This window comes from Mixophyes fleayi, chromosome 9 (genome assembly GCF_038048845.1).
Source record: "Mixophyes fleayi isolate aMixFle1 chromosome 9, aMixFle1.hap1, whole genome shotgun sequence".
NCBI lineage: Eukaryota > Metazoa > Chordata > Amphibia > Anura > Limnodynastidae > Mixophyes > Mixophyes fleayi.
Window position 1 is genome coordinate 95,256,815 of NC_134410.1, and position 26,818 is coordinate 95,283,632.

General features: G+C 40.7%; 1 protein-coding gene across 3 annotated transcripts in view; it reads left to right on the forward strand.

Annotated features, from left to right (window-relative positions):
• Positions 1–26,818, forward strand: part of ASTN2 (astrotactin 2) — a 570,610-nt gene that overhangs the window by 163,846 nt on the left and 379,946 nt on the right. For 2 of the 3 annotated variants that reach the window (XM_075184700.1, XM_075184701.1), the window contains one exon: positions 15,969–16,115. In XM_075184700.1, coding sequence (XP_075040801.1) covers positions 15,969–16,115 — 147 coding nt within the window. Of the gene's footprint in view, positions 1–15,968; positions 16,228–26,818 lie in introns of those variants that run through there. The other variant, XM_075184702.1, reaches the window with a different exon arrangement.

Below are 26,818 nucleotides of genomic sequence, written 5' to 3' on the forward strand. Positions count from 1 at the left end.
ATTTGTCATTTAATATGTACTTTCCTTTATGCATATTTCATAGCTAACATTTACATACAGTATGTGGCTATATCAAGACAATTTTCTATGTACATTTAAACATCATTCTATTAAAGGAATGGAAATTCTATGAACGGTTTGAAGCCGGAGGCAGGTACACCTATAGCCGAGGTGTCATTATCAAGTTATCTAATGATTGGTTGATACAAGTTTATTTGTACCGCTCTGTTAGCATTCAGTTTTCCTTGACAAAGCATATAGCATGACACGTGAGTCAACCCATCCACAGGGGATCTAGTGTCCTCCATTTATGTGTCCATGTGAATTGTGCACTAATTCATGTGTCACAATTGACTAAAATTAGATATTATCAACTTGGGTTTAAAACGCAGATGTGGCTCATGAGGGATGATGAGTACCTATCTTTGTAACTGTTGGATATCAACTAAGCGGGCCTGATTCATCAAGGCACATATTCTGAGCACAACCAGCCTTCAGTATTGTATGCATGTATTTAGGATTTGAATTCGCCCAAATTCATCAAGTCACATATCTCAAGATAAGTGTGCTGTTGAATTCAGGTGTAGGTCTTCTGTGCTCCACTACCCAAGACGCTGCAGGATACGTTCAATACCTATGTGGATTACAAGTAACTTTGAGATGCTCAGAGCTGGGTTTGGACGTAGCTGCTTGAAATTGAGTTTAGCGCGCCCCTATTGTTCATTGGCTACGGCAAAATGCCCCTTCCCTCTCTGAAGTCGTATGCTGTAATAAGTGTCCTTTGTCCTTTGCACTCGCATGCGCACGGAAAAGGACTGCATTTATGGATGTTTCTGCCAGTTCTGGACATTTATAGAGTAATGTTGCGTACGATATGCACAAAATCGGCATATACGTGCCTTGATGAATCAGGCCCTACATGTCCTTATGTTCACCCATTGTACCTTCGCGGTATATCTATCATTGTAGGTGACTACCTTGAGCAATTTCAAAGTTGTGTTGTTGTATCACACAATATTGAAGGGATTGCTGGTTTATCATAACTACCTGCTGCTCAGTGTCTCGCCAATTACGTGACATAGCTAGTCTACAAGACTGAGCCTATTCTGGATGCTATTATAACTAACCCAGATTTATCAATAACTCTAACAGCCCGTGAGTGCAATATATAGCTCTCTTGTTGGGCTCTACAATTCATGTTCCCTGTTGACCCAGTATAATTTTACCTAATTTGTCTAGTTTTTAAATTGCCAGTTTTTAAATTTGTGTCACCCAATCTAAGGACTCATGGTTCCAATGATTTTGTGATTCCAAGAATGTTTGACAGCTCTTTATTCTGTAAAATTCTATACTGTAAATACTTATCTCGGTTAATAGTACGCTACTCTCATTTCTATATTTAGGGCATATTATGCCATACTATTTTGATGAAGCCATAACAACGTGATCATGCCCAAGTACAGTTCTTAACTCACTACACTTTACACATGTTAATAAATTAGCTGAAACACTAGCTTCATGGAGATGCAATGGAGATGCAATACTTCCATGTCTTACTGAGTGGAATACCCAGTGCTTTCAATCGACTTATATCTATATATATATTTGTGCACCACAACGTACCGCTTGTTACAGGGCCATCTTTTCCATTGGGCACTATGGGCAGCTGCCCGGGGGCCCCACGGGCAAGGGGGCCCCATAGGCACGGCTCTTAATGAGAATAAATTATCCTGCAAAAGAAAAAAACCTACAAGAGTCACTGAGCAAGTACATCTATCTATCTCTATATATCTATATCTATATCTGTATCTGTATACATCTATATATTTATATCTATATCTATATCTAGGGGCCCCGGTGCACTGCTCTGTCCAGGGGCCCATAATGTTGTTAAGATGGCCCTGGCTTGTTACCTACATTGATTTCTAATCAGAGGACATATTATAACACTCTTTTAGATGGTAATAAAACAATGAGAACATTCCAGCGTCTTGTCTTTTACCCACTACAATTTAAAAATGTTAATACTGTGTTAGGAACCCCTCCAGCCGGCACAACACAACCCGGAATCTACTCTGCCAATCAGGTGTTCACTGGAGCCCCTGATGGTGGGGACAGACTGGGCCGCAGACTGACAGAGGGTCGTGAAGTGTGTACCGGCTGGGGAGAACCCAGGCAAGCGGAGTGAGGTCCACGCAGAGGTCAAAGGCCGTCAGCAGACAACAGTATCGGTAAACAAGCTGAGGTCAGGGGTCACAGGCGGATAGCAGAAACGGTAAACAGGCCAGAGATCAGGGTCACAGGAAACACAAGCAAAGTCCAATTCAAAGCCAAGGGTCATACACGGGAAATCAGAAGCAGTATCAGAATACAGGAACAGGAACAAGCAGGCCAGCAGACTGGAGCACAGAAGCTATAACCGACAATGAGGCAGCAGACCTCATTGCCTTAAATACCTAGATGGACCAATCAGAGCTTGCCCCTGGACAGTGCACACCTGCAGGCTAATTGCCTGCTACACTAGAGACCAATCAGGGCTTAGCCCTGTCATACACGCCTGCAGGCTAATGCCTGCTAATTCAGTCCTACAAGCTGAATCTAATAATCACAGTATGCGCGTGCGCGCCCGGCTGCCGGGACGCCGCGCTGGAGCAGCGTCTGGCCGTTGCCTTGGCAACGGTCGGGAGTTGGAGAGAAGTAACGTCCCGGTCATCATGGTGACGGCCGGGGCGCTGGGGCAGGCAGGAAGCGAGCCACGGTGGCTGTGAGTACCGCCGCGGCTCGTGACATACTGTTACTGAAACACTGTCTTAGGTGCGCCTCAAGGCGACACTTGTCTACTTTTCTGCTTTGTGTTCTAGGTGGTACTACTGCCCTGTAAATATATATACAGTATAATGATTAGCAGAAAGGATATTTTACAGTCTGGGGATCACCTACAGCTATTGTCTTTTTAAATTGCCCTACTGCAAGGACATTCGCTGTTTGACGAAATTCAGAGCTCCTAGAAGTACTATTTAGGTAACGGGCTTTGGTCTCCATCGATTCACATGCAGACTCAGACCATGGGGTAAATGTATCAAGCCGAGAGTTTTCCAGCGGGTTTGAAAAGTGGAGATGTTGCCTATAGCAACCAATCAGATTCTAGCTATCATTTTGTAGAATGTACTAAATAAATGATAGCTAGCATCTGATTGGATTTTCAAACCCGCCGGAAAACTCTCAGATTGATACATTTACCCCCATATGTCCAAATGATTTAGAACAGAGTCGGTAGCCTTTATACCGCAGGGTTTTACACATTCTCACAGGGTATCTTACATGTTTTGTTCCAAGGGGATGCTTCACACTGCCTAAACTTCGATTTGATTTGACTTATTTGTGTGGTCCATTGCCATTATTGGCTTGGACCCAAAACAATATTACACCCATTCATTTAAGTTTGGGGCGGCTACAGCTGCAGCTTTTAACATGCCTTCCATCGCAACAAGTAAGGTAATGGAAACCTGATGCCTCCTTAACATATATCAGGCCTTCTGGAAAGTGTATGCATGACCCCCTACTCCAGTAACCCAAGGTTTTGCTGCTTGTCACTTTTAGTGAGGGCATGAAGAGATTTCTTCCTACTTTTTCCTCAGGCAAAGGCCTGAGTAGCTTTGTGCCTCCATTGTGTTATAGTTTTTTTTACCTTCAAATGGGTATATGGGTTAACCCCTCCTCCCTCCTTGCTGGTGTATGTTGTTTATTTGTCTGTCTGGACAACATTTGATATGAAGATGAAGGTGTTCCTTGGTTTTGTGGATTCAGAACCATTTGGCCTTCCACTTGTTTGGCTGTAGTCTATTTTCTGTTTTTCGTGTTACTAACCTTTTTCTCTCATTGATACAGAGCAGGTACAATTGGCAGCAAATTACTGCATTCAGCGACTGATATATACGGCGCTATCACTGATTGACTGTAAGTCACTGCCCCCTTTGAAGATAAGGTGTCTCATGGTAATTTTGTGTGGGAGGCCTCTTGACCTGCTTTGTGAGGGCACTTCATTGTGAGCCTAGACAGGGTGTGGTCACTCAGTAAGGGAGATGTTCCTTAGTTTTGTGAATTTGGGGCCATTTGGTCATCCACTCATTTGGTTCAGTATTCACTTGTATTAGCTGTTTCAAATTTTGCTTACTCCACCAATAATTTATTATAATTAATCTGTGACCCAATTTTGCCAAATTAACAACTGTATCTGAGTCTTTACATGCAATTTACAGTATTACGTTTTCACATGTTAGAAAGGTTTATTGTGCAGTGGAAAGGGAGCTTCAACAATATGCAGTTTAGTATGATTAAACAATAGGAACCTGTAGGGCTAACATGAATACCTCAGATAACATAATCACATACAGGGGCGGATTGATCATACAACCTACCTGGACTTTTCCTGGTAGGCCACTGGCCTCAGGAGGCCACCGAATGTCTTTTTTGTGTTTTAAATAAAATAAAAAATTGTGAGTCCACCCTGGACCAGGAGCTAGTGGAGGGGGTCAGTGTGGTAGTGGGTGGCAGGCCCCTCCTTCGGGACCAGCCACCTTCCTTAATGTGTCCGCGGATCCCTGTGTGTGGCTTCTTCCCCCTATCGGTGCTATAAACAGGGCTCACATGGGACGTCACCTGTCACCTGATGCGCATCCCATGTGACTCCTGTCTATAGCACTGGTAGGAGGAAGCAGCCGCACATGCAGAGCGGCAGGAGAGGCTGTCTGCATCTCTCAGACAGCGGTTGTTACAAGGTAAGTGTAAGTTTACGCATAAGTGTGAAGGTGGAGGGTAGGGGTTTGTTAATACAGGGTGGGATTGGGGTGTGTGAGAATACCGGGTTTAACGTAACCCTATGCGGTGCACAACTGACCTACACGACCTATCCAAGGTTCAAAATCACCCAGGCAAGTATCCAAAATAAAATGAATAAGTTTATTTAGCAAAATGGTAGCACCAAACAACAATAAACATATTTAAGTAATAACTTGAAACACTACGGTCTGGCACAGACAACATACAGGGTATAATGAAAACACCTCACCAGTTTCCTAGTCACTCTCAGGGACTGCTTTCTATCCATTCAAGCTCCTCCCATCTCTCCTTTAAAGCTACCAGTAAAGGTAGTGACCCTGAGTCACTGTCACTCCGCCTTTGGCATACACACAGCTCCCCAAGACCTGGAGTTGTAGATCAGGGCAAAGGCAGTACTTCAGGGAACGATTGTCCCTTTCCTGTCAGGGGCAGAGATCTATATCTCAATGCCGGCCTGACTTCAGCTATCACTGGGTAGTGAATGCTAATTTGCTGATTTCTGGAGCTGGTTTTTAAAAGCAAAAATGACCACCTTAGGAGTTTAAGGACCTGCCTGATTGGTCCTTTTCTGTGTTTACTTTTTCACAGGTAAACATACAGACAAAGGGCAGATAGCAGATGAGTCACTCCTGATTTAATTAGTGACAAGTATTGTTCTGTGACTATACAGCAGATGTTGTTTAAACAAGTGAGGTCACAATCCAGACACATTACCTTTAAATACACAATGCAGTTCTCTGTAATTAAACATCTAGATCTATCTGTTGACCTTTTCTCTGTGCTAGCACACAGAGACCCATGGCTAAACAAAGACAAGAGACCCCCTTGTGTGTTGTACATTCATACAGGACTTGTGGACAATAATCCTTTAGCCTAGGCTAAGACAATGGATTAGTTTGCAAGATAAGAAAACCATGCTGGCAGACATTTCAACTACTTACAAAATAGAATATATACAAGTATAAATATGACTGAGAAATATGGGGAACCAATGGACTAGAAAAAGTATATGTTTTTATAGTTCACAGCTTGGGAGAAGGGAGGTGCAGACCTGTTGAGTTATGGAAGGGAGGTAGGGTTATTAATATAGTGTGTGAGGGATGGAAGGGGGGTTCATAATATAGTGTGTGTGCGGGGGTTCTTAATATAGTGTGCGGGGAGGTTCTTAATATATTGTGTGAGGAAGGGCTCTTAATATATTGTGTGAGGGAGGGGGGTTCTTAATATAGTGTGTGAGGGGGGAGTTCTTAATATAATGTGCGCGGGATGAAAGGGAGGGGGGGTTCCTAATATAATGTGTGAGGGGGGAGTTCTTAATATAATGTGTGAGGGATAGAAGGGAGGGAGGGTTCTTAATATAATGTGCGAGGGATGGAAGGGAGGGGGGGTTCTTAATATAGAATTTGAAGGGGGGCTCTTAATTGAATGTGTGTGGGAGGTAGGCTATTAAATTAATGGTGGTGTTTAGGTGGGGGCTAATTATTTAATGGGTGATATTTTATTTGTGGGGTGATGTTGGGACAATTTAATTAATTTGTGGAGCCTATTTAAGATGGGGTAGCTTGGGGTCTATTAATTGAATGTGGTGCTGAGTTTGCGGAGAGGAGAGCTATTTATTAAATGTATTTGGAGGAGGACATGGGGATAAAAAGTACATATTCAGCGCTTTTCGTCACACACTCTCAACATACCCTGCTGGGCCTGACATCTCCTCCGGTGCTCCGTCCAGTCAGCAGATCGCTGGCATACCTCTGTTCCATGTGTTACCTCCTGTACCTGTGCGCAGCTGTGTGAGTATAAAATTATACTACTCTGAGTTTAAGTCCTGGGGGTATCTGAGTACCTGTGAGCATAACCAGGCTCTACAGGAAAGGTGGCTGCTAAAGGTGAAGACCTCTTCTACCAGTTCTATGAGTTTGTGCCGCACTGTTTGTCATAACAGCCTAATAGTAAATGTGTTTTTCCATATGAAAACAATTGTTTTCAAAGCTTTATTGCATTTACGACCTTGTGTATGAGGGTTGAAGTATGCCAGCCGCAAAGCAGTCGCACATGCTGCAGATACAGAGTTGGATGTATTATTGGTCCGTAAATTACTCCCAACTTGCGTTCAACTCTGCATCAGGCCCTTTGTGTTTCTGCCTTATAAGCAACCTTTAACTTATGGCCTTCCTGACCAAAACTAACAGTGCTAAATATTCTAGATGCTGGGGACACAGAATCCTTTTAAGTAAAAAACCTGTCCTATGGAAGTGTTTATGCAGCTGTACATGTGGTAGCAGATGACACAGCAGCAAAGAAACCATTATTTATTTATCTTAATTATGTAATGCAGTGCTTTGCAATTGGGGACAAACACTGTAATAAAACAGAACTGGTATAAACATTTGGTCTAGCTAGATATCAATGGGAACAAGTGCTTAGTGAGGTTTTATGATCCAGTCAGGGTTCCGAGGCTGCAAGCTTGGGTGGCATTGTTTATGTTTGTGTTGTCCACAACTATAAGGTAGCTTGTTTTTGTTGACTTATGGGAATATTATTAGCTCAGTTTTTGAAAGAGTGAGTTTGAGGTGGTCAGAAGATATCCAAGATGACATGGCAAGCAGACATTCAGCAATGCGGGCAACGCAGATGGTGGTAGATCCAAAGAGAAAAGATAAATGTCGGTATCATCCACATAGAGGTGACACTGAAATTCAAAGAAGCATATATGTTTTACAAGAAAATAGTTAGGTAGAGGACAGCAGAGAGCCCAGGATCGAGCTTTGTGGTACTCCAACTTATTGAAGCAAATGTGTAGCACGAAAGGGTGGGGAGCAGGTACAGATTACATGGGCCCGGTCCTCCGCCGGCAGGTAAACTATATTTTTTTCATTGTTTTTTTTAAAGTCCTTTTTTTCCCCTGTGCGCGGGTGACGAGCTTGCACACACGCGTGGTGGGGGGCAGTGTCTGGATCTATGGGGAGGAAGGGAGCTGTCATGAGATTTACAGCTGTACTGCTCACTCTGCAGGATCAGCACAACTTCGGCAAGTATGCTTTGGGGTTTTAATGATGTGTTTTGTGGGGTTTAATTATGTGTTTGGGGGGTTTAATGATGTTCCTGGGGGTAAATGATGTGTTTGGGGGGTTTACTGATGTGTTTGGGTTGGGTTCATGATGTGTTGATGGGGTTAATGATGTTCTTGAGGGTTAATGAAGTGTTTAGAGGGCTAATGAAGTTCCTGGGGGGTTAATGATGTGTTTGGGGGGTTTACTGATGTGTTTGGGTTGGGTTCATGATATGTTGATGGGGTTAATGATGTTCTTGGGGGGCTAATGATGTGTTCTGGCAGGTTTAGTGATGTGCTTTGGGGGCTTAATGAAGTATTTGGGGGGCTAATGATATTCCTGGGTGGTAAAATAAGTGTTTGGGGGGTTAATGAAGTATTTGGGGGGTTAATGAAGTGTTTGGAAGTTATGATGTGTCTGAGCGGGAGGGCATGATGTGTCTGGAGTGTTTTGTGAAAACTGCAATAACAGGTAAGTGAGAGCAACACTGTTTTAATTAGAGATGGGCGGGCTCTGTTCCCCGAGAACCAAACCCACCCGAACTTTGCCTATCCGAGTACCGAGCCTTCTTGGCTCGGTACTCTCCCGCCTGCTAGGAAGCCAAATTGAGGCTGAACGTCATCGTGCCGTCGTCGGATCTCGGGGCTCAGTTCTCGCGATATTTGAAAATTATAAATACCTGCCTCCACAGCAATTCATCGCCATTTGACAGAGGGAGAGAGCAGGGTGTAGTCACAGGCTGATTAGAGCAGGGACAGAGAATACAATTCTGATTACAATTCTGATAACAATTGATAGAGAAGAGAGGAGGATAGAGGAGTCTTTTTTTTCAATATTTGGCACTACATGTGCTTTGGGGTGTCCCACATTCTTTTGCATTAATATTTCTGGCTGTCAAAAGTCCTATTTGTCAGCAGACTTAAAATATAATATTTAGCACTCCCAAGTGCTTTTGGGGTGTCCCTCATTCTTTTGCATTAATATTTCTGGCTGTCAAAAGTCCTATTTGTCAGCAGACTTAAAATATAATATTTAGCACTCCCAAGTACTTTTGGGGTCTCCCCCATTCTTTTGCATTAATATTTCTGGCTGTCAAAAGTCCTATTTGTCAGCAGACTTAAAATATTATATTTAGCACTCCCAAGTGCTTTTGGGGTGTCCCCCATTCTTTTGCATTAATATTTCTGGCTGTCAAAAGTACTATTTTTCAGCAGACTAAAAATATAATATTTAGTACTCCCAAGTGCTTTTGGGGTGTCCCCCATTCTTTTGCATTCATTTTTGTGGCTGTCAAAAGTCATATTTGTCAGCAGTATCTAAAACAATTTGTAGCACTACAAGTGCATTGGGCTCATAATGGATTCTAAGCAGTCCACATATTAGCAGAATGAGCAACCAGGTTCTGTCACCAGTCCTGATGGTAGTGTTCCCAGTACGCCATCTGGGGAAGGCGATGTCAAACTACACAGTCTTTTAAAATCAGTCAAAAAACCACAAGCAGAGATGATGCAGGTGGCAGACCACAAGAGTTTGACATCTGGGCTGATTTGAATTTTTTGGTATTTTATACAGGTGGATGGGGGCCTAGAGAGACAGAAACCAAACTGGCTTTCTCCATTTCAATTAATATTGTACAGTCTATAACGGCTGATTTTTTTTGTATTTTCTACAACTGGAGGGGGGCCTAGAGAGACAGACACCAAACTGCCTTTGTCCATTTCTTTACATATTTAAGTATAAGTGTATGGTGTAATTTGCATCCAAAGACGATGGCTGCATTGCCAATATTCATAGAAGGAGAGGAAGACAATCTGGTTTGTGTGTCGAATTAATGAAGGCCTACCAGGAATTAAACTGTTTTTTGGATAATTTATTAGCTTTACAATTACATAACTTATCCAATAAACAGGTGGAGCACTAAATTTTATTATTTTAGGCCCAAAAACATTGATTTTTAATCAAAATAGCAAAACAAAACCAAACAAAACCAAAACTAAAACACGCAATGACGGTTTGGCAAAACCAAATCCAAAACACGACGATAATCCATATCCAAAACCAAAACATGGGGGTCAGTGAGCATCTCCTGTTTTAATACATAATGGGGGAGATTCAAGAATATTGCGGCTGCGCATTTTTACTGGTAGTATGTAAAAATATCCACTCATTTTTGCTCGCACAACTATTCAAAAATCAGTGGATATTTCACTAACAAAATACGTGCAAGGTGTCTCTGTGGCCGTTCCAGAAACACTGCACGTATATTTCTTCTAATTGAATCTCCCCCAATATCACATGTTTAAAGTGACACAGCCATGCCCCATGTTGACCACGCCTCCTAGACTGTGGCTTCGCCCCCTTTGACGTTGCCGCCGCGCCCTACCATTCTGATCATTGGGGGGGGGGCAAATTCCTCACACTGATGGAACTGAAGATGAGATTTATTAAATATTGGTCCTCAGTATGTGTATGTTTAACATCAATGAACAATTTGTTGAAAATTTTAATCAATTTCAGCACATTCTTTTCATAAGTTAAATACTGTCTGTATTTTCATGTAGCACACAAATACTTGATAGCTTATTTGTACGCTGAAATTTAAAGTTGATATTTGTGTGCTACATGAAAAATAGACAGTATTTAATTTACGTGCAAAATATAAAACTAATTTGTACCCCTTGCATTGTAACATGATTTTGTCCAGAAGAATACTTACTTAATTTTTTACTTAACTTTCCTTAATGAATCAGGCTTATTATTCTTACCTATTGTATATATTTTGTTATCTAGATTTTCTCAATTCTGTAAGTTTGTTTAGATATTGTTATTGTAGTTCACAATGGTAAAAAGCTGATCATTGCACTGGCACTGGAAAATGAGAAGTGAGACTCCAAAATATAAAATGCAAACTTAGTTTAATAGATAAAATCTCTATAAAATGCACTTATAATGTGACAGTAGATTACAGCAATAAACATTCACTCTTGCCTACAATAGGAATTACCAGGTTAGCTAGACTGCAGGGGGTAAATGTATCATACCCCGGTTTTGTCAACTCCCGCGAGTTTGGCGTCTTCGCAGCTTAAATTTAAAGCGACGCTGCCTTTTAAAGGGAAGTTTCCCTTTACAAGGCAGCGCCGCTTTAAATTTAAGCTGCGAAGACGCCGAACTCGCGGGAGTTGACAAAACCGGGGTATGATACATTTACCCCCAAGTGTTCCTGTGATGTGTGTATATTTACAAGATTTGGATTTTTTAAGCACTTCATATCCTGGAAATTTAGAGGAGGAAAAAAAAAAGAAAAGAAAGAAATAATATGAAATAATTTCATTCAATCTAATGAATAAATCAAGAAAATCAATAATTTCCTCATAAAATGCTGTGCCAACAAAATAATAGTTTCAAGGAGCAAAGTAATTGCAAAAGGACAGTCTATAAGTTGATAGTTACAAATTCAATTATGCTTTCTGATAGACCTGGGACTAATAACTTTTGAATAGTGCATCCTATCTGCATGAACATTGACATGTAGAACCATTGGCAATGGTTTTATTTTTTTGTTTTCTTCTTTTTGTTAAGAGGCAAAGTCATTCAACCAATTTTGAGATAGAGTAGTTATATAATAGAGGTGAATACTTTCAGAAGATTTTCTGTACTTTAGCCACCAAAATTTATATATTAGCTTAAAGATGATCCATGAAACTTGGAATGTATGAAGCTTTTCAGCGGTGTGCTTTTGTTTCTATTACGTTTCTACCTGGGTGGTGGGCATAATACATAGGTATTCCTAGTCCACCTGTGACTCTCCAGATGTAGCTCCACCACTGGAACTATACAATTAAATAGAGTTAATAAAAAAGATGATAATGAATAATAAAGTAAAAAACAAACACCTTGTGGGACAGGATGGACCGCCTATGCCACTCTGTCTGTTGTTGCTGGGAACTGGCTGGGCTTACTTTGCCACCGTTCCCTTATGTTATCCCAAATGCGCCCTCTTGCCTCAGTAGGAGGGTCTTATAATGCTGCCACCACTGAGCTCCTTTATGGTGCTCAGAGCAAGGTTCCTTCTGGGTAACTGTCACTGCTAGTGTACTCCTGTGCTGTTACACTTGGGCTGGTAACTCACGACCTCTTACTATGGATCAGGGTTGCTGTGGATGGATCCCACCTACCCTATCACACTGACCAGAGCTGCATGGGTAGCAGTCAGAGCGGTGGTACTGGAAAACTTGGTTCCAAACCTCAGAACAGTCGGTGAATGGATTAGATTTAGGGTCTAATCTGCAGGTCACAGGATTACAGCAATATTGAAGAAGTTGTCAAGCACGTCTTTGAAGCAGAGTGATGTTTATTGCTCAAGGGTCCTGACAAGGACAGTTCCACTGATTAAAGGTATCAGTGGTCAGGTCCAATGGAACATCAGAATGATACAAATCATGCTCAAACAGCTCATCTTTTATACAGTTGTGACATAACTCCTGCCAGTGAGTAAACCAGCCCCTTGGACCTAGCTACCAGGAATTAAACTGTCTAGAATATTCCCTCAGATCTCAGGATGCAATCTAACTTTGCATCTAACAATTGAACTTCCATATCAACTTGATTTCCTCCGATTTCCATCAGATCTCAGGATCTAATCTAGTTTTGCATCTAGCACAATTTAACTTCCACATCACCCTAATAACCAGGGCCGATGTTAGCATGTCTAGCGCCCCCCCCTGCAAAAAATAAATTTGCGCCTCCTCCTTTTATAAATTATTTGTTCATTCAATAATGCTTTTATTCTTTTAATACAGATCATACAATAAACTTTCATAAATAAATTAATATAAATACATACATTAAACAGCGAACATTTATTGTTATATGAATAATATAAATGAAGAAAAGGTATTATTTCGAATAAAATTTAGCATTTTTGGCACATTAATGGTGATCTCCTTCATCACACTGTGCCCCCACTTCATCATCACATTGTGCCCTCTCTTTCAACACATTTTTGTCCCTTCATCACACTGTAACCCTCTCTTTTATTACACTGTTCCCCCTTCATCACACTGTAACCTCTTTAACCCCCCTTTATCATCACACTGTTTCACCCCCTTCATTATCAAACTGTTTCCTCACCTCCCTTTTATTATCACACTGTTTCCCTCCCTTCATTATCACAATTTAACCCCTTCATTATCACACTGTTTCCCCCCCTTTCATTATCACACTGTTTCCCCAGCCCCCTTTCATTATCACACTGTTCTCCTCCCTTCACTATCACAGTTTCACCCCTTCATTATCACACTTTTTCCCCACCCCCTTTATTATTACACTGCCCCCTCTTCATTATCACACTATCCCCCCTTCATTACCACACTGTTCCCCCTTCATTATCACACTGTTTCTCCACCCCCCTCATTATAACACTGCCCCCTTCATTATCACACAGTTAATCCACCACCTGTCATTATCAGCCTGTTCCCCTCCCTTCATTATCACAGTTTCACCCCATCACCATCACACTGTTTCCCCACCCCCCTTCATTATCACACTGTTCCCCCTTCATTATCACACTGTCCCCCCATTCATTATCATACTCTTCGCCTCTTCTTCATTATCACACTGCCCCCCTTTATTTCCACACTGCCCCCCATTCATTATTACACTGTTACCCCCCTTCATTATCACACTGTTCTCCTCTTCATTATCACATTGTTCCCCCTTCATTATCACACTACCCCCCTTCATTATCACAATGCCCCCCTTCATTATCACACTCTTTCCCTTCCCCCCTGTCATTATCACACTGTTTCCCTCCCTTCATTATCACAATTTCACTCCTTCATTATCACATTGTCCCCACTTTCATTATCACACTGTTCCCCCCCTTCATTATCCCGCTCACCATTAGACCTAACTCTAAAATGATCCTTGCCTCCTCTTTGGTAATTACCTTTCACTCCTATGCTTCCCACATATGGAATTTCCTACAATGCAGCCTTAAATTTTACACCTAGTCTTCAAATTTTAAACACTCTCTGAAATACCATCTATTTATTAGAGCTTACTTTACTCTCACCTATATTACCCACTCTAAAGCACCATCACAACTGTCCTCAACTCCACTCTGAGCCAGACTAATGCCTCTTGTTTCAGCTGTGCCCTTTTCCAATTAAAATATAAGCTCTCAAATGAGCATGGCCCTCCACACCATTTGTTTTCATGTTTGCAGTTATATTGTCTACCATGTATGTGCCTATTTTTAATATGTCCTTTTATCTATACTGTCTGGCACTATTAAGAACTGTAGAGTCTTACACATCAACAACAACAATAATAATAATAATAATAATAATAATAATAACAACTTCTGATTGGTTGAATCATCAACCAATCATAGAGTGGTTGAAAGATTGAAATATGTTCCTGCCATTTCTCAGGTATCAAAAATCGTGCTAAAAATTTCAAATTTGGTACATTTTTGGTTGTTATCGGTTACAACACTTTTTTTTGCTGTTAATTGTTTATCAGTTTTTATTAATTTCCCTTTCATATCTGAAATTGTGGAAGAAAGACAAAATGATGTGGACATAAGAATGCACTCCTATCCTGTCAGAAAAATTATAAAACACATGGTTTTACATATTTATTATTGGTATTGTTAAAAACATTCATGATTATTCCCCTAGCATATAATTAAACCTTGGTCCATAGCGGTGAAATATTAATACATATAAAGAAGTAAGTGATTTGATATAAAATTGTGTATATAAAACTGATCAACCCCTTGGTGGGACCAGTGAGTGAGATCCTTATTAGCAAGCATTGATGTTGTGATAAATCTTACTACATTTATTAGTATATATCCACAATGTTTGCTTGCCACTTGTATAACTCTGATAGCATTTATGGGCAATTATATTGCATTAATAAAGTATTCAACCGTGTGTGTGTTGGTGTCACTTTTATTACACATACTCTCATAATATTTTCACATGTTCCAGGTATCTCCCAAACTGAAAACGGAATTAATTGACTGTCAGTAGTTACACATGACTAAAAAGGATTCCTTAAATATCCACTCCCAAAATCGCTGGCAAACTGTACTTGAGGGATATGTACTTTATTAATCTCTTCTATACTTGTCTTAATAAGAACAAAAAAGTTCTCAAAAAGTACTGCATTTGCAGTCCAATAAATGTCTAATGTTATTCTTTGTTGATGTTAATTAGATAGCCGGTAACTCAATGTGCTAGCGATATTACTTATCGTGTAGATGAGGGTACATTTCATATTAAATGAGACAATCTCCCATTGCATTAACCTCAACCATTAATTAACTAGTTATCCCAAAGGAGTATGATTCAACGGCTACATCTCAACCAGAAATATGTCAAGGATAGCACATCAGCTGGCCATATTGTAGTTGGCCTGATAAGGAACTACATAAGATATGTAGAGCTTATCAAGCGATTGACAGGGAGCTCTAGCGGCACTGACGTTTCCTGGCCCCACTTCTGGGTTGTGATGTCATACTGACATCACGTATGACGTCAAAACCAAGAAGTGGGCCCAGTAAACGGCAGTGTCGCTAGAGCTCCCTGTCAATCGCTTGCCGATCTTTACATCAATATTTACTAGATTATGCTCTAGATATCTTATGTAGTTCCTTATCAGGCCAAATATAATATGGCCAGCTGATGCGCTATCTATGACATATTTGTGGTTGAGATTTACTAGTGAGAAGAGCATCCCCTCACCTATATTAACAATAGAATGAATATATGGCGATAAGGATGTCCTGACCCAGTGCGGATTTTTTCTGTGTTTCTTTTATATCTGAAACTGTGTTTGTTTGTAACATCTGTATAATGTACATAGAACCACAGAATTTTGATAGCATATAAAGACATATTAGCTTATCTAGACAGTGCAAATATTTATTAATGTTTTACTCTCAGGACAGCCCCAAGCATTCCTTAATGGCTGTTTTTATTATAGTATCTGTATATGTTTGCTCTAAGCATCTCTAAGTATTTTCTAATATTAATGAGTATGTTGCTTTCTCTTCTCTTTCCACTTCAGGTGCTCTGAAGAGTCCATTGAGCCGAACAGCCCTGACGTTGGTCGGGGTGAGTGCCTGCGTGTTGGCTGTGGTGTGTGGGTCGCAAATATCCTGCCCACTCACCGTGAAGGTCACACTACATGTGCCAGAGCACTTCATCGCAGATGGTGAGAGAGTGAAGGGCACTAAAAAGTGAGGTTTTACACAGAGGAAGGATTTGATAACAAAGAGAAGCTATGGAAAAAGGAAAGGTGTCGGAGTGGAGGGACAGATGGAGCAGTAAGAAAGTTTAACACTTCCTACCAATATTGTGTTCTAAATATTTCCCCACAGTCAATATTTTTGTTTTACAGTGTATGTCATTAAATGTATTATGTGTGTCAATGTTTACCACAACTAGATACTTGTCAATAGAGAACATTTTCTTTGGTGAAGGTGTGGTTGTTGATCTTTTCAAAAGATTGTATATAATATGATATTGTGGGAACAGCAAGAACAAAATAGCATAAATTATATATCAGTATCAATGAAATACCTCTATTGAATAAAATGTAGTCTGGAAATACAAATGATATCCAAAGCAAAATAAATAGAAAGGCTTTAAGAAAAAATTAAATAAGTAAACAATAAATAAACAGTGCCTTTACTTTTGGCCTCATGAGGAATGTGGTGGTGGGACCACCAAATATTTTTAGAGATAATAAAACAGGAGCGAAAAAATATTGGTTACAGAATGTAAGCCAGCTATGGGGCCCAGCAGTGAGGGAAGCCCCAGTCCATTCGCTATAGAGGTCCACACTCTATAGCGAATGGACTGGGGTCTCAAATACTACATTAAAACCAGATTAAATAAGCATATCATGATGGGGATTATAGTGTACTATGCAGGGGAGGGCTGGCAAATTTAAGCAGGTGGGTTAGACTCGACTCAGCAGCCTATTAGGAATTTTTTAAAGGGAAAAAAATTGCAGGTAGGCCAGTGATCCAGCCCAAGGTAGTCCACTATGTGGCCTGTGGTTAGTAAGCAAATATAAAAAAGAGAGGCTAGTGTAGACCTTCATGAAACTGGCTATTCTCTTACCACAAGTTATCTCAATCATACAATGAGTAGTGCTAGAAAGACTTTCAGGCAATACTTCCTATGAAGAAATATTAATATGAGCCTCTCCAAAGGGAGAAAAGGACTCCTGGTAAAGTTTTATCTGAATTTGGCATAAATTAGCATATTTGAAGTTCAGGGGAGGGCATGGTCCATGTTTTTTTAAGGTATATTAGAGTTCTAGGACTGTGTGCATTTGGCCCCATAATTTGTCTCTTAGACCTGTAGTTTATACACTTCAAATTATGCTAGGCCAGCATTGATAGCTAGTAAATTTTTCCGTTATTTTGCAGTGTGTTTCCCTTAAAATTATCGATTGATACTGCAAATTCTTTTTCTGGCTACATGTGTTTTCTGTGTAAATATTTTAAAAATAAAAGCAATGAATTAATTAAAATGGGAGAGGTGAGATATAAAGCTATCCAGCATATTAATGTGTAAAAGTACAGTCATTTAAAAGAGACAACATCGTCAATATATATTATCAAATTATTTATGTACTCTGTATGAAGTAGTCACTGGTATAAAATATGCTTTAGTTCATAATTTTCTTGTTCTCTTATTCTTTTGCTCCAAAGAGTAAATGTATTTCCAATTTTGCTACAGAGGAGGGATATTCTGTACCAGATCATGAGCTTGAAATATGAAGCAAGTCATCCTACTCTTTGGACTCAAATAAATTTGAGGAACACTTTTTATAATGTATGGCATAGGGGGCTGTTATACCACCTTGCGATAATTTTGTAACTATAAGTTTTTCAGTTTTTATTATTATCAATTTTAAATGTTATTGGCACCACAGATTCTGTAGTGCCATACATTGAGCACGACAGCATATCTAAGAGGCAGTTTAGTTTGGTTGCCAGTTAAAAATAAAATAATTTTTTTATGTGTTATTTGATTTAAGCCATAATTATAATTAAATATATAGCTACAGACTGAAACCTTACTTGAGAAACTTTGCCCACTTGTAAGTAATGCATGCTACAAACTACTGGATGATTTTAAGATCGCCATTCTTGACTCAATTTGTAGAAACATATGCATAATAGGTGCGATTTAGAGTTGAATGTAAAATGAACTCTTAGGCATAAATTCCTGCATTGATTTACTATACATGCAGTCAGGGCTGCCAAGAGGAATTTAGAGCCCCAGTACAAAACTTCATTGGGTCCCTCTTATAGTTGAACATGGCAAAAAAAAATTCACCGCCGCAAAAGTGAGAGTGGCTGTGTTCATGCAATTGAGGGCATGGTTATGCATCATTTGGGTGGGACTAGCAGGTGTAAAGCACTAGGCCACCCTCCTACAAAAAGAAAAACTGCATTGTTGTGTACACCATTGGCACAAGGGTGCAGTGCCCGTTCGCCAGAGCGTGACATATGTCCCAGCACTCCTGAATTTCAGGACATCTAGCACCATAGTGTAGTATATAAAGAATGCAGTGTGTATATAATGGTACATAGTCTGGGCCTGCTCCTTACATTGGGCAGAACAGTCACCAAAAATTGGGATTGTCCCACTAGAATCACAACATTTCACAGACTGTTTTAGTAATTACAGTTTCTTTAGTTGCGTCTTGTCTGGGTCCTGGAATGTTGGGGGCCTTATTTGGAAAAAAATTCCAAACAGCCCGGGCGATAAATCAATAGCACCTACGATTAATAATTAGGCCTTCCTCCAGCCCCAACATTAAAATAATAGTATTCCCATTTAATAAATAAACTTATTTCCCTTCCTATTCCTAAATATACCTATTTACCGCAACCATCACTGCCATTAAATAATTCATAGTCACATTTAATAAAAAGACCTTATTTTCCCCAAACTCACCCCACATTCAATAGCCCCAAACCACTCCATCTTAAATTAATAGTCCCACTATTAAATTGCCCCATCATCACCCCACAAACAAAATAGCACCCATTAATTAGCCACCACCTACCTCACACACACTACACTGCCACAAGCCCCCTGTGCCATCACACACACTACATTGCCATAAAACCACTGTGCAATCACCAGGGGCGGATTGGGAACTTAGTGGTCCTGGAAAAAATTCTTGAAGTAGCCTCATTTGGGCGGTTCCAAATCAACTGTGGGTGGGGTCAACACAAAAGTAGGCCGGATTAGAACTACTGGAATTCGGTTGTAGTAACATTTAGGAAAACCTGGATGTGATGATTTAAGACACAGTGGGTCATTTCTTAGGCAAAGCAGGGAAAAAGCTGCCAGTCCTATGCTATAAAAATACATGAATCCTTTTACATTATCTGCGACTGGTTTATGCCTTTGTGCTCAAACTTATTTAGTTGCCTACTAGCACATCCTTCCAAAATTCCCTTCATAGAAGCATATCTGACTTTGCTTAATAAGTTTAACTATTACGAAACTTGTTGGCAGAATCCTATTTGATCAGTCTGCCACAGCATCATATAAGCACCTCACTGCACTGTTGCATCCTTCCCTGACATCATGAGCTGTAATCTACCAGTCAAATCTCTATCTTTTATATATAAAAATGTATACTGTGTTTTTCAAAAAATGCATTAAAAATAATCCTTCTGATAAATGGCTTTCCAGTGCGATCACCACAAAGGTAAAATGCTTCAAGCATTTTCAAGAAAACACTTATTTTGTAACAATTGTGTATGAGTCCTAAACGTGCCCTGTGATTGGTGGTGGTGGTAGTTTGATTTAATAACAGTGCAGGGAGGGTCGGCAGACAATGGTAAAAGTGAAGGAAAGAACTATTCCAAGGGTTTGCTGGTGATATACTAAGTGCAAAGGAGGAAGGATTAATGATATTGTCAGTGCAATGGGGGCTGGCCATATGTTCAACAAAGGGATCTGAGAATTGGACCAATGCAATGTAGAAGGCAGGCAATGGAATCAATGCAAGAACCACTAAAGTATAGCTAGAGCTGGAATAAGGTTCCGGGGGCCTGGGTCACTTAAGACAGGTGGGTTACCATTTATGACAAATACACAGGCAATACTGTGTGCACTACTGTTAGGTACACGCAGCTCTGCCTTTACGAGCAGTACAATGTGAAGCGGGACATAGCTCTGAACTTTCCTTTCAGTTGGACCAAATCCTGACTAAGCGAGACAGTCACCCAAATTCTGGACTGCCCCACCAGATAGGACAGTTGGCAGACTGTCCTGCTCTCTCCTACCTGTACTTGTCACTTTCACCACCTGTGGCTGCTGGATCAGTTGCTGCTTGTCTGGATCCTGGAATGTTGGAGGCCCTATTAGGAAAAAAAAATGGGTACATGAAATTTAGAAAACTCTAACCATTATTGGTATTTAATCAATAGCACCCACATTTAATAATAAGGCCTCCCTCCAGCCCCAACATTAAATTAATAGTATATACATTTAATAAATATATATTTTTTTCCCTCAACCAACCCCAACATCAAAGTAATAGTATTCCCATTTAATAAATAAACCTATTTCCCTCCCCCCAAACAGCCCCAGCAATAAATTAATAGCATTTACGTTTAATATAACCATTTCCCACAAACATCACGGCATTAAATTATTAATATTCACATTTAATAAATAGCTCTCCTCCCCAAACTCATCCCCACATTCAATTAATAGCCCCAAACCACCCCAGCATTAAATTAAAGGGCCCTTCAGCCCATATTAATTTAATAGTCCCCAGTATTAAATGAAATTGCCCCACCAATAAATTAAATTACCCCACCATCACCCCACAAATAATATCACCAATTAAATAATTAGCCCCAACCTAAACTCCACCATTAAATTAATACCTAACCTCCCACCCATGAACTAATAAGACAGCTCCCCTCCCTTCCCTCACATCACACAATATATTAAGACCCTCAAATTCTACCCTTTAGCAGCCCCCCTCCTATTTTATACTCCCTTTAGCAGCACCTCCTCCTATCCTACACTCTCTTTAGCAGCCCCCCTCCTATCCTACACTCCTTTAGCAGCCCCTCTCATTTCCTACACTCCCTTTAGCAGCCCCCCTCCTTCCTACACCCTTTAGCAATACCCCCTTCTATCCGACACACTCTTTAGCAGCCCCACTCCTATCCTACACACACTTTAGTAGCCACCCCCCCCCACACACACACACACACACTTTAGCAGTCACGCACACTTTAGCAGAGAAACAAACACTTTAACAGAGACACACACACTTTAGCAGTCGCACAAACACTTTAGCAGTCACACACACACTTTAGCAGCCAAACACACACTTTAGCAGAGACACAAACACTTTAGCAGAGACACACCCTTTAACAGAGACACACACTTTAACAGACACACACTTACCTTGATCCTGCTGCAGACTCCTCTCGCTGCACACATGGGACGACAGCTGTCATGTGACATGTCTCATGTGACCATTGTACAGAGACTGCAGCCACAGACATAGGAGGAGGGAGAGACAGAACAGCAGAGGGATCCACAGCCACAGTAAGGTGGGTGGCCAATCCCGGAGGAGCGGCCAGCCACCTAGCACCATACTGCCCCCCCTTCGGTCCGGGGAGGGGGGCACTACTCATAATTCTTTTTATTTAAAAAAAACCTCTAAAAAGATTCCAGGCGGCCTCCTATGGCCATCGGGTAGGTATACCACTAGCCCCCTGTGCCAACACACACACATTACTGTGCCCCTTCATCATCACAAAGCTGCGCCTCCTTATGATCACACTGTGCCCCTTCAAAATCACACTGTGCCCCTTCATCACAGACATGCTGTGCCCTCTTATAATCTTACTGTGCCTTCCATGCTGCTTTCCCCCCTTCACCTGGCCCCCCTTCATTATTCTGTTCCATGCTGCCCCCTCCCGTTCATCACACTGTGCCATGCTGCACCCCCCCCTCTCCTTCATCACTGTGCCTTGCTGACCTCCCCCTCTCATTTATCACTCGGTGCCTTTCTTTCCCCCTTCTTCATCACTCAGTGCCTTTCTCTCTCACCCCCTACTTCATCAATCGACTCTTTCTGTTTTCCTCCCCTTACCTTTGTTCTTTTGTTTACCTTTGTATTGGCTTCTTTCATCTCTTCTCTTCTGTCTTCTGTCTTCTTGCTGGGTCCTCTCTGCGCCGCTCCTCACTGATGTCGGGCGTGATGTGATGACGTCATGCCCGACATTCAGTGCAAACGGAGCAGAGAGGAAGGAAGAGGGATGCCGGAGCCGCGATCATGTGAGAATTTGTTTTTTTTCTTGTTGTTTTCTTAAATACCCTGACCCCCCACCACCAACGAAGGGGGCGGAGCCAACCACCGACCCTCACCCCGCAAAAAAATATTTTAAAAGAAAAGAAAAAATATAGAACAGGCCGGGCCTCCTGCCATGTCCGGGCTCGGGTAAATAGTAACCCTCCTCCTCTCGGTGGCCCTGCATGCAGTAGCCCCCTCCCCCAACAAAAAAAAAGAAATATAAAACCAACAAGAGCACTCATAGCCACGGCAGCTTATTACTATCATAGAGTGACAAATAGCAGCCAGCACCAGGCTTTACCAGGCAGGGCTGGTTACACTATATACAGGAGACCTACAGCATAGCCCCATCTAGGTTAGCATAGGTCTGTATTGCCAATGTTAATCAGGGCAGTAAAAAAGGGGGCCCCCAGGGAAATACAACGCCATGCTGATTAGCATTGGGGCTCATCCCTCCTGGCCAGCATGAGTTCAGATAATGTGTTAAAAAGTTAGAACTGTATGGAACTATAGCCTGCCTTGGGTTGCTGGCATTTGCACTTCCACAAAGAAAACTAATAGTAAGTAAACACACAACACCATTGTAAACATATTTTATTAGAAAAACAAACACTCCCCAATTTTTTATTTACTATCTTTATTACATTCCTAAATGATTTGGGATTCACTTTTCTTTTGTCCTGAATGAAAAAGTAAATATATATAAAAGAATGGGAAAGGTGCCTATCTGCAAGTAGCTTATCGGAGCAGCTTTCCTCTGATTTACTGGAGCATAAGAAGACTGCAAATAGATTCCTCGTAGGCAATGAATAAACTTCATTGTATCAATTAAGTTCATCGTAGCAATGTATTAATGAACTTCATTGATACAGTGTAATTCAGTCATAACCTAGTGGATGTCTATACCATACTTGCCAACTGTTCCGAAATGTCCTGGAGACTCCAGAAATCCGGGTAGGTCTCCAGGACTCCCAGGAGAGCAGGCAGTTCTCCAGCGTCCTGCCTACTTCCTAGTGAAGTGGGCAGGATGCGTGAGCCTCAATGACATGATTCGTGGTGAATCGCGTTATTTTGGCCCCACCCCTCACAACAAAATGTCGATTTTGTTGAGGGGCGGGGCCAAAATTATGTGATTGACTGTGCCCCCCCCCTTCCGCCCTCCCACCACGTCCCCTATCTGGCATCTCCCTGAGCTCCATATTTCAATGTTGGTAAGTATGGTCTATACACAGGATTTATATTTTAAACTGATTTACTGTGATTGCTTTATTGCATTTAACACAAAAGAAAAATGAAGTAGTGTTTAATAGATTCAGCAAATTTCATGCGATAAGATGGGTTCAGATTTCTTGTTTTAAAAATGTGAGCCTAAAAGCCATGATCGAGACTAAAAGCTTGAAATGCCTGGATTGCCTGGTTGGCATTGTTAGGCAGTGAACATCTATCAATCTGCTTTGCATATAATTAGCTATATTGTGATTTAGTGGAAATAAATTAGAATGGCTCTAGGGACAATATGGTTTATTGAATGCAAGGTGTGTATAGTTGGTGTGAAAATAGTTTTGTGTCTACAGTATACATACTGCTATTATTATTATTATTATTATTATTATTATTATTATTATTAATATCTATTATTAAGAATTGACAAATTTCTGGGGATCTTGGATTATCTACCCAATAACAGGTTTCTTGTTTAGTGTTCACAGGTCAAACTGAATCAGGTAGGATGGATTGTGGGCTGTATAAATAGTTTTAAATATTGGTTGCCACTCTGCTCTGTAAACCCACAAATTTTGCATTGTGCCACAGCTATTAGGTTTTATCAGGCTTGTGCAAGATAGACAATCAAAGCAAGTGTTTGGTTACTAATGGTATAGAGCAGATTTGGCACCAATTCTCCCCCTTGAGCTTCAGAGAGGACAGATGTTTTTCCTTGCTTTCCCTTCTTGTTATTCTTTGTGCATGTATATATTTTTGTACATGCCCATTTAAGGTTTTATTTTGAAAAAACAGACGTTGCCTTTAAAGATAAACAGGTGCTATATTTCCACCTGTATAATAATTGCAAATATGAGGCAAGTTTTGTAATTTGGCTTCAAACAAAATACGAACATATCAGAAGGCAAGAATTACTTGCATAAGTCTCTATCGTATGATGCAACATTAACTGGGAAGTACTGTGCAACCATGGATAATGACATACAATCACACTTAAAAGCTGCTATAAGGCAAATCAGGGTATCTATAATATAAAAGCCTAGCTGCGTGTGTTAGTCTGTGTGTGAAAAAAAAAAAAAACAAGCTGCAGCGCCACCTGCTGGGCGGAGTTATACACTCACCTACTAAATTCTTAGCATTATCTAATATATAAAAGTAAAAGCTTAGTGGCGTGTGTTAGTGTGTGTGTGTGTGTGTGTGTGTGTGTGTGTGTGTGTGTGTGTGTGGAAAAAACTATTTTCTCAGAAAGGGCTCATCCAATTGACCTGAAATTTGGTATACTGACATTATTTGACAAAAAAATTAGAATAGTGAAGTCAGTTAACTTCCATCATCCCCCCTTCCCCCCGTGGGAGGGGTAGTAAAGGCTAAATTTACGAGTTGAGGGCTCAAACTCATTTTCGTGAGGTAATTTTACCTCATAAACACACATTAAAAAGGGCGCTTGCGTCAGGAAGTAACGCTCTTCCCCTGAGGAGGCCTGGGCTAGGCCCAAATGCATAACAAGAACCATTTTAAGACCTTAAGTAGCTTGATTTGACTAGAATGCATGAGTATCATGCACGGATAACTCCATCAGGACTTCCCCTAACCTGTCCAGTTTCAAACGGGCTTTAAAAACCCACCTTTTTCTTAAAGCCTTCCAGTCTCCCACTTAACTACCTACCTTATCCTCTGACTCTCCCCCTTCTTTCCCCTTCCCTCCCTCCGTCCCTCTACTCTCCCTCTCTCCCCTGCGTTTCTCCGTCTGTCCACCCCTCCCCTTAGATTGTACGCTCCTCTGAGCAGGGCCATCTCTCCTCCTGTTTCCACCACTTCTAACTCTGCTCTCCAGCTACTTTGCCCTCCTCCTCGAGGGCCCTCCTCCCCCCTCTGGGGGTCTCCCTGTCTTCCACGCCCTCCTTTTGGGCCCCGTCATTTGCGGATACTCCCTTCGCCCTCACTAGCTGTGCATTGAGCTTACTGAGTTACTGTGCTTTATGTTTACTGTACTGTGCTGTCTCACCTTGTATTGTAATTTGTTTTTGTCCCTGTACGGCGCCAGGGACACCTTGTGGCGCCCTATAAATAAAAATTAATAATAATAATAATAATAATAATTGTGTGTATATATGTATATATATATATATATATATATATACATATATAATTTATTTGAACATGCATACACGCAGTCAGTGGCCACTTTATTAGGTACACCCTCTATTACTGGTGAGCACCCTTAGCCCCAGAACATCCAGAATTCTTTGTGTTGACATGATAGCATCACGCAGTTGCTGCACATTTGTCAGTTGCACATTCATGCTGCTGTCAGATCCAAGGTATGCTACCAGTGGATTGAAACTGAGTCCATTACACAAACAGAGGATTCCTTTCTGCATGTAATATCGGCCAGAGAACAGAAGGAAACACATAACCTCTCTTGGTGTTTCAATTAACTATTCAGTTTATTGAAAACAAGATTACACATTCATATAGCACTCAAACTATTCCCTAGCATGCAAAGAGATATAACACCTGGCATCATATGTTTAAAATAATTGGAACTATAAAACTGCCATTATGATTTTAGCCTTGCAAAGTAAATTCCAAAAGACTTACAAGTTACAATTTTATCTAAAATAAACTTTTTCTTACCAGCACTTCTCTTGTCTACTTTTAAACATGTTCCACACATTTCCTGGAACATTGCCACGCACTCATTATTTTTTTTTCTAACTTTTACATTATATGTGAAGCAATCTTAAAGGCACAACACACACTATTAAATTACTTTTAAATTCTAATTTCTCAGTCCCTTCTTTTGATTCAAATTTAATCTTTAACCTCTATATATACCTTGACTGTAGGCCTCTTTGGCTCCTGTTTAGACCCTACTTCACTATATAATTCCCTAAGGGTTGTTTATATAATAAAATCTTATAGATTTATTCAGGTTTAGTGACTGTACCAAATAGAATCCCACCCTAACTATGGATTTCATGGAAGGAAAATAGGAAAGGGAGAGAGAAAATATACAGCTTTAATCGGCAAGTGTTATATGTCACTTATTTCACAATAGGAGGGATTGTCTATTGTGCTGTATATCTTCATAAGGATAGGCTTCAGTAATGAGCATGTGGAATACAAGGAAAGGGTTCTTGGTTTCTGCACTGATCACAGATGGCAGTAGTACTGAGAGTTCCACAAAGGTCACACTCATCAGATGAGCTGTACAGTGGTTAAGGCAAGTGTGATAGCTTTAATTTTTCTGGAAGAGAAACACTTAGCTTTAATATACTTATATATATAAATGGATTATTAGCAGTCCTTGAAGTACAATATGTATCCCACCT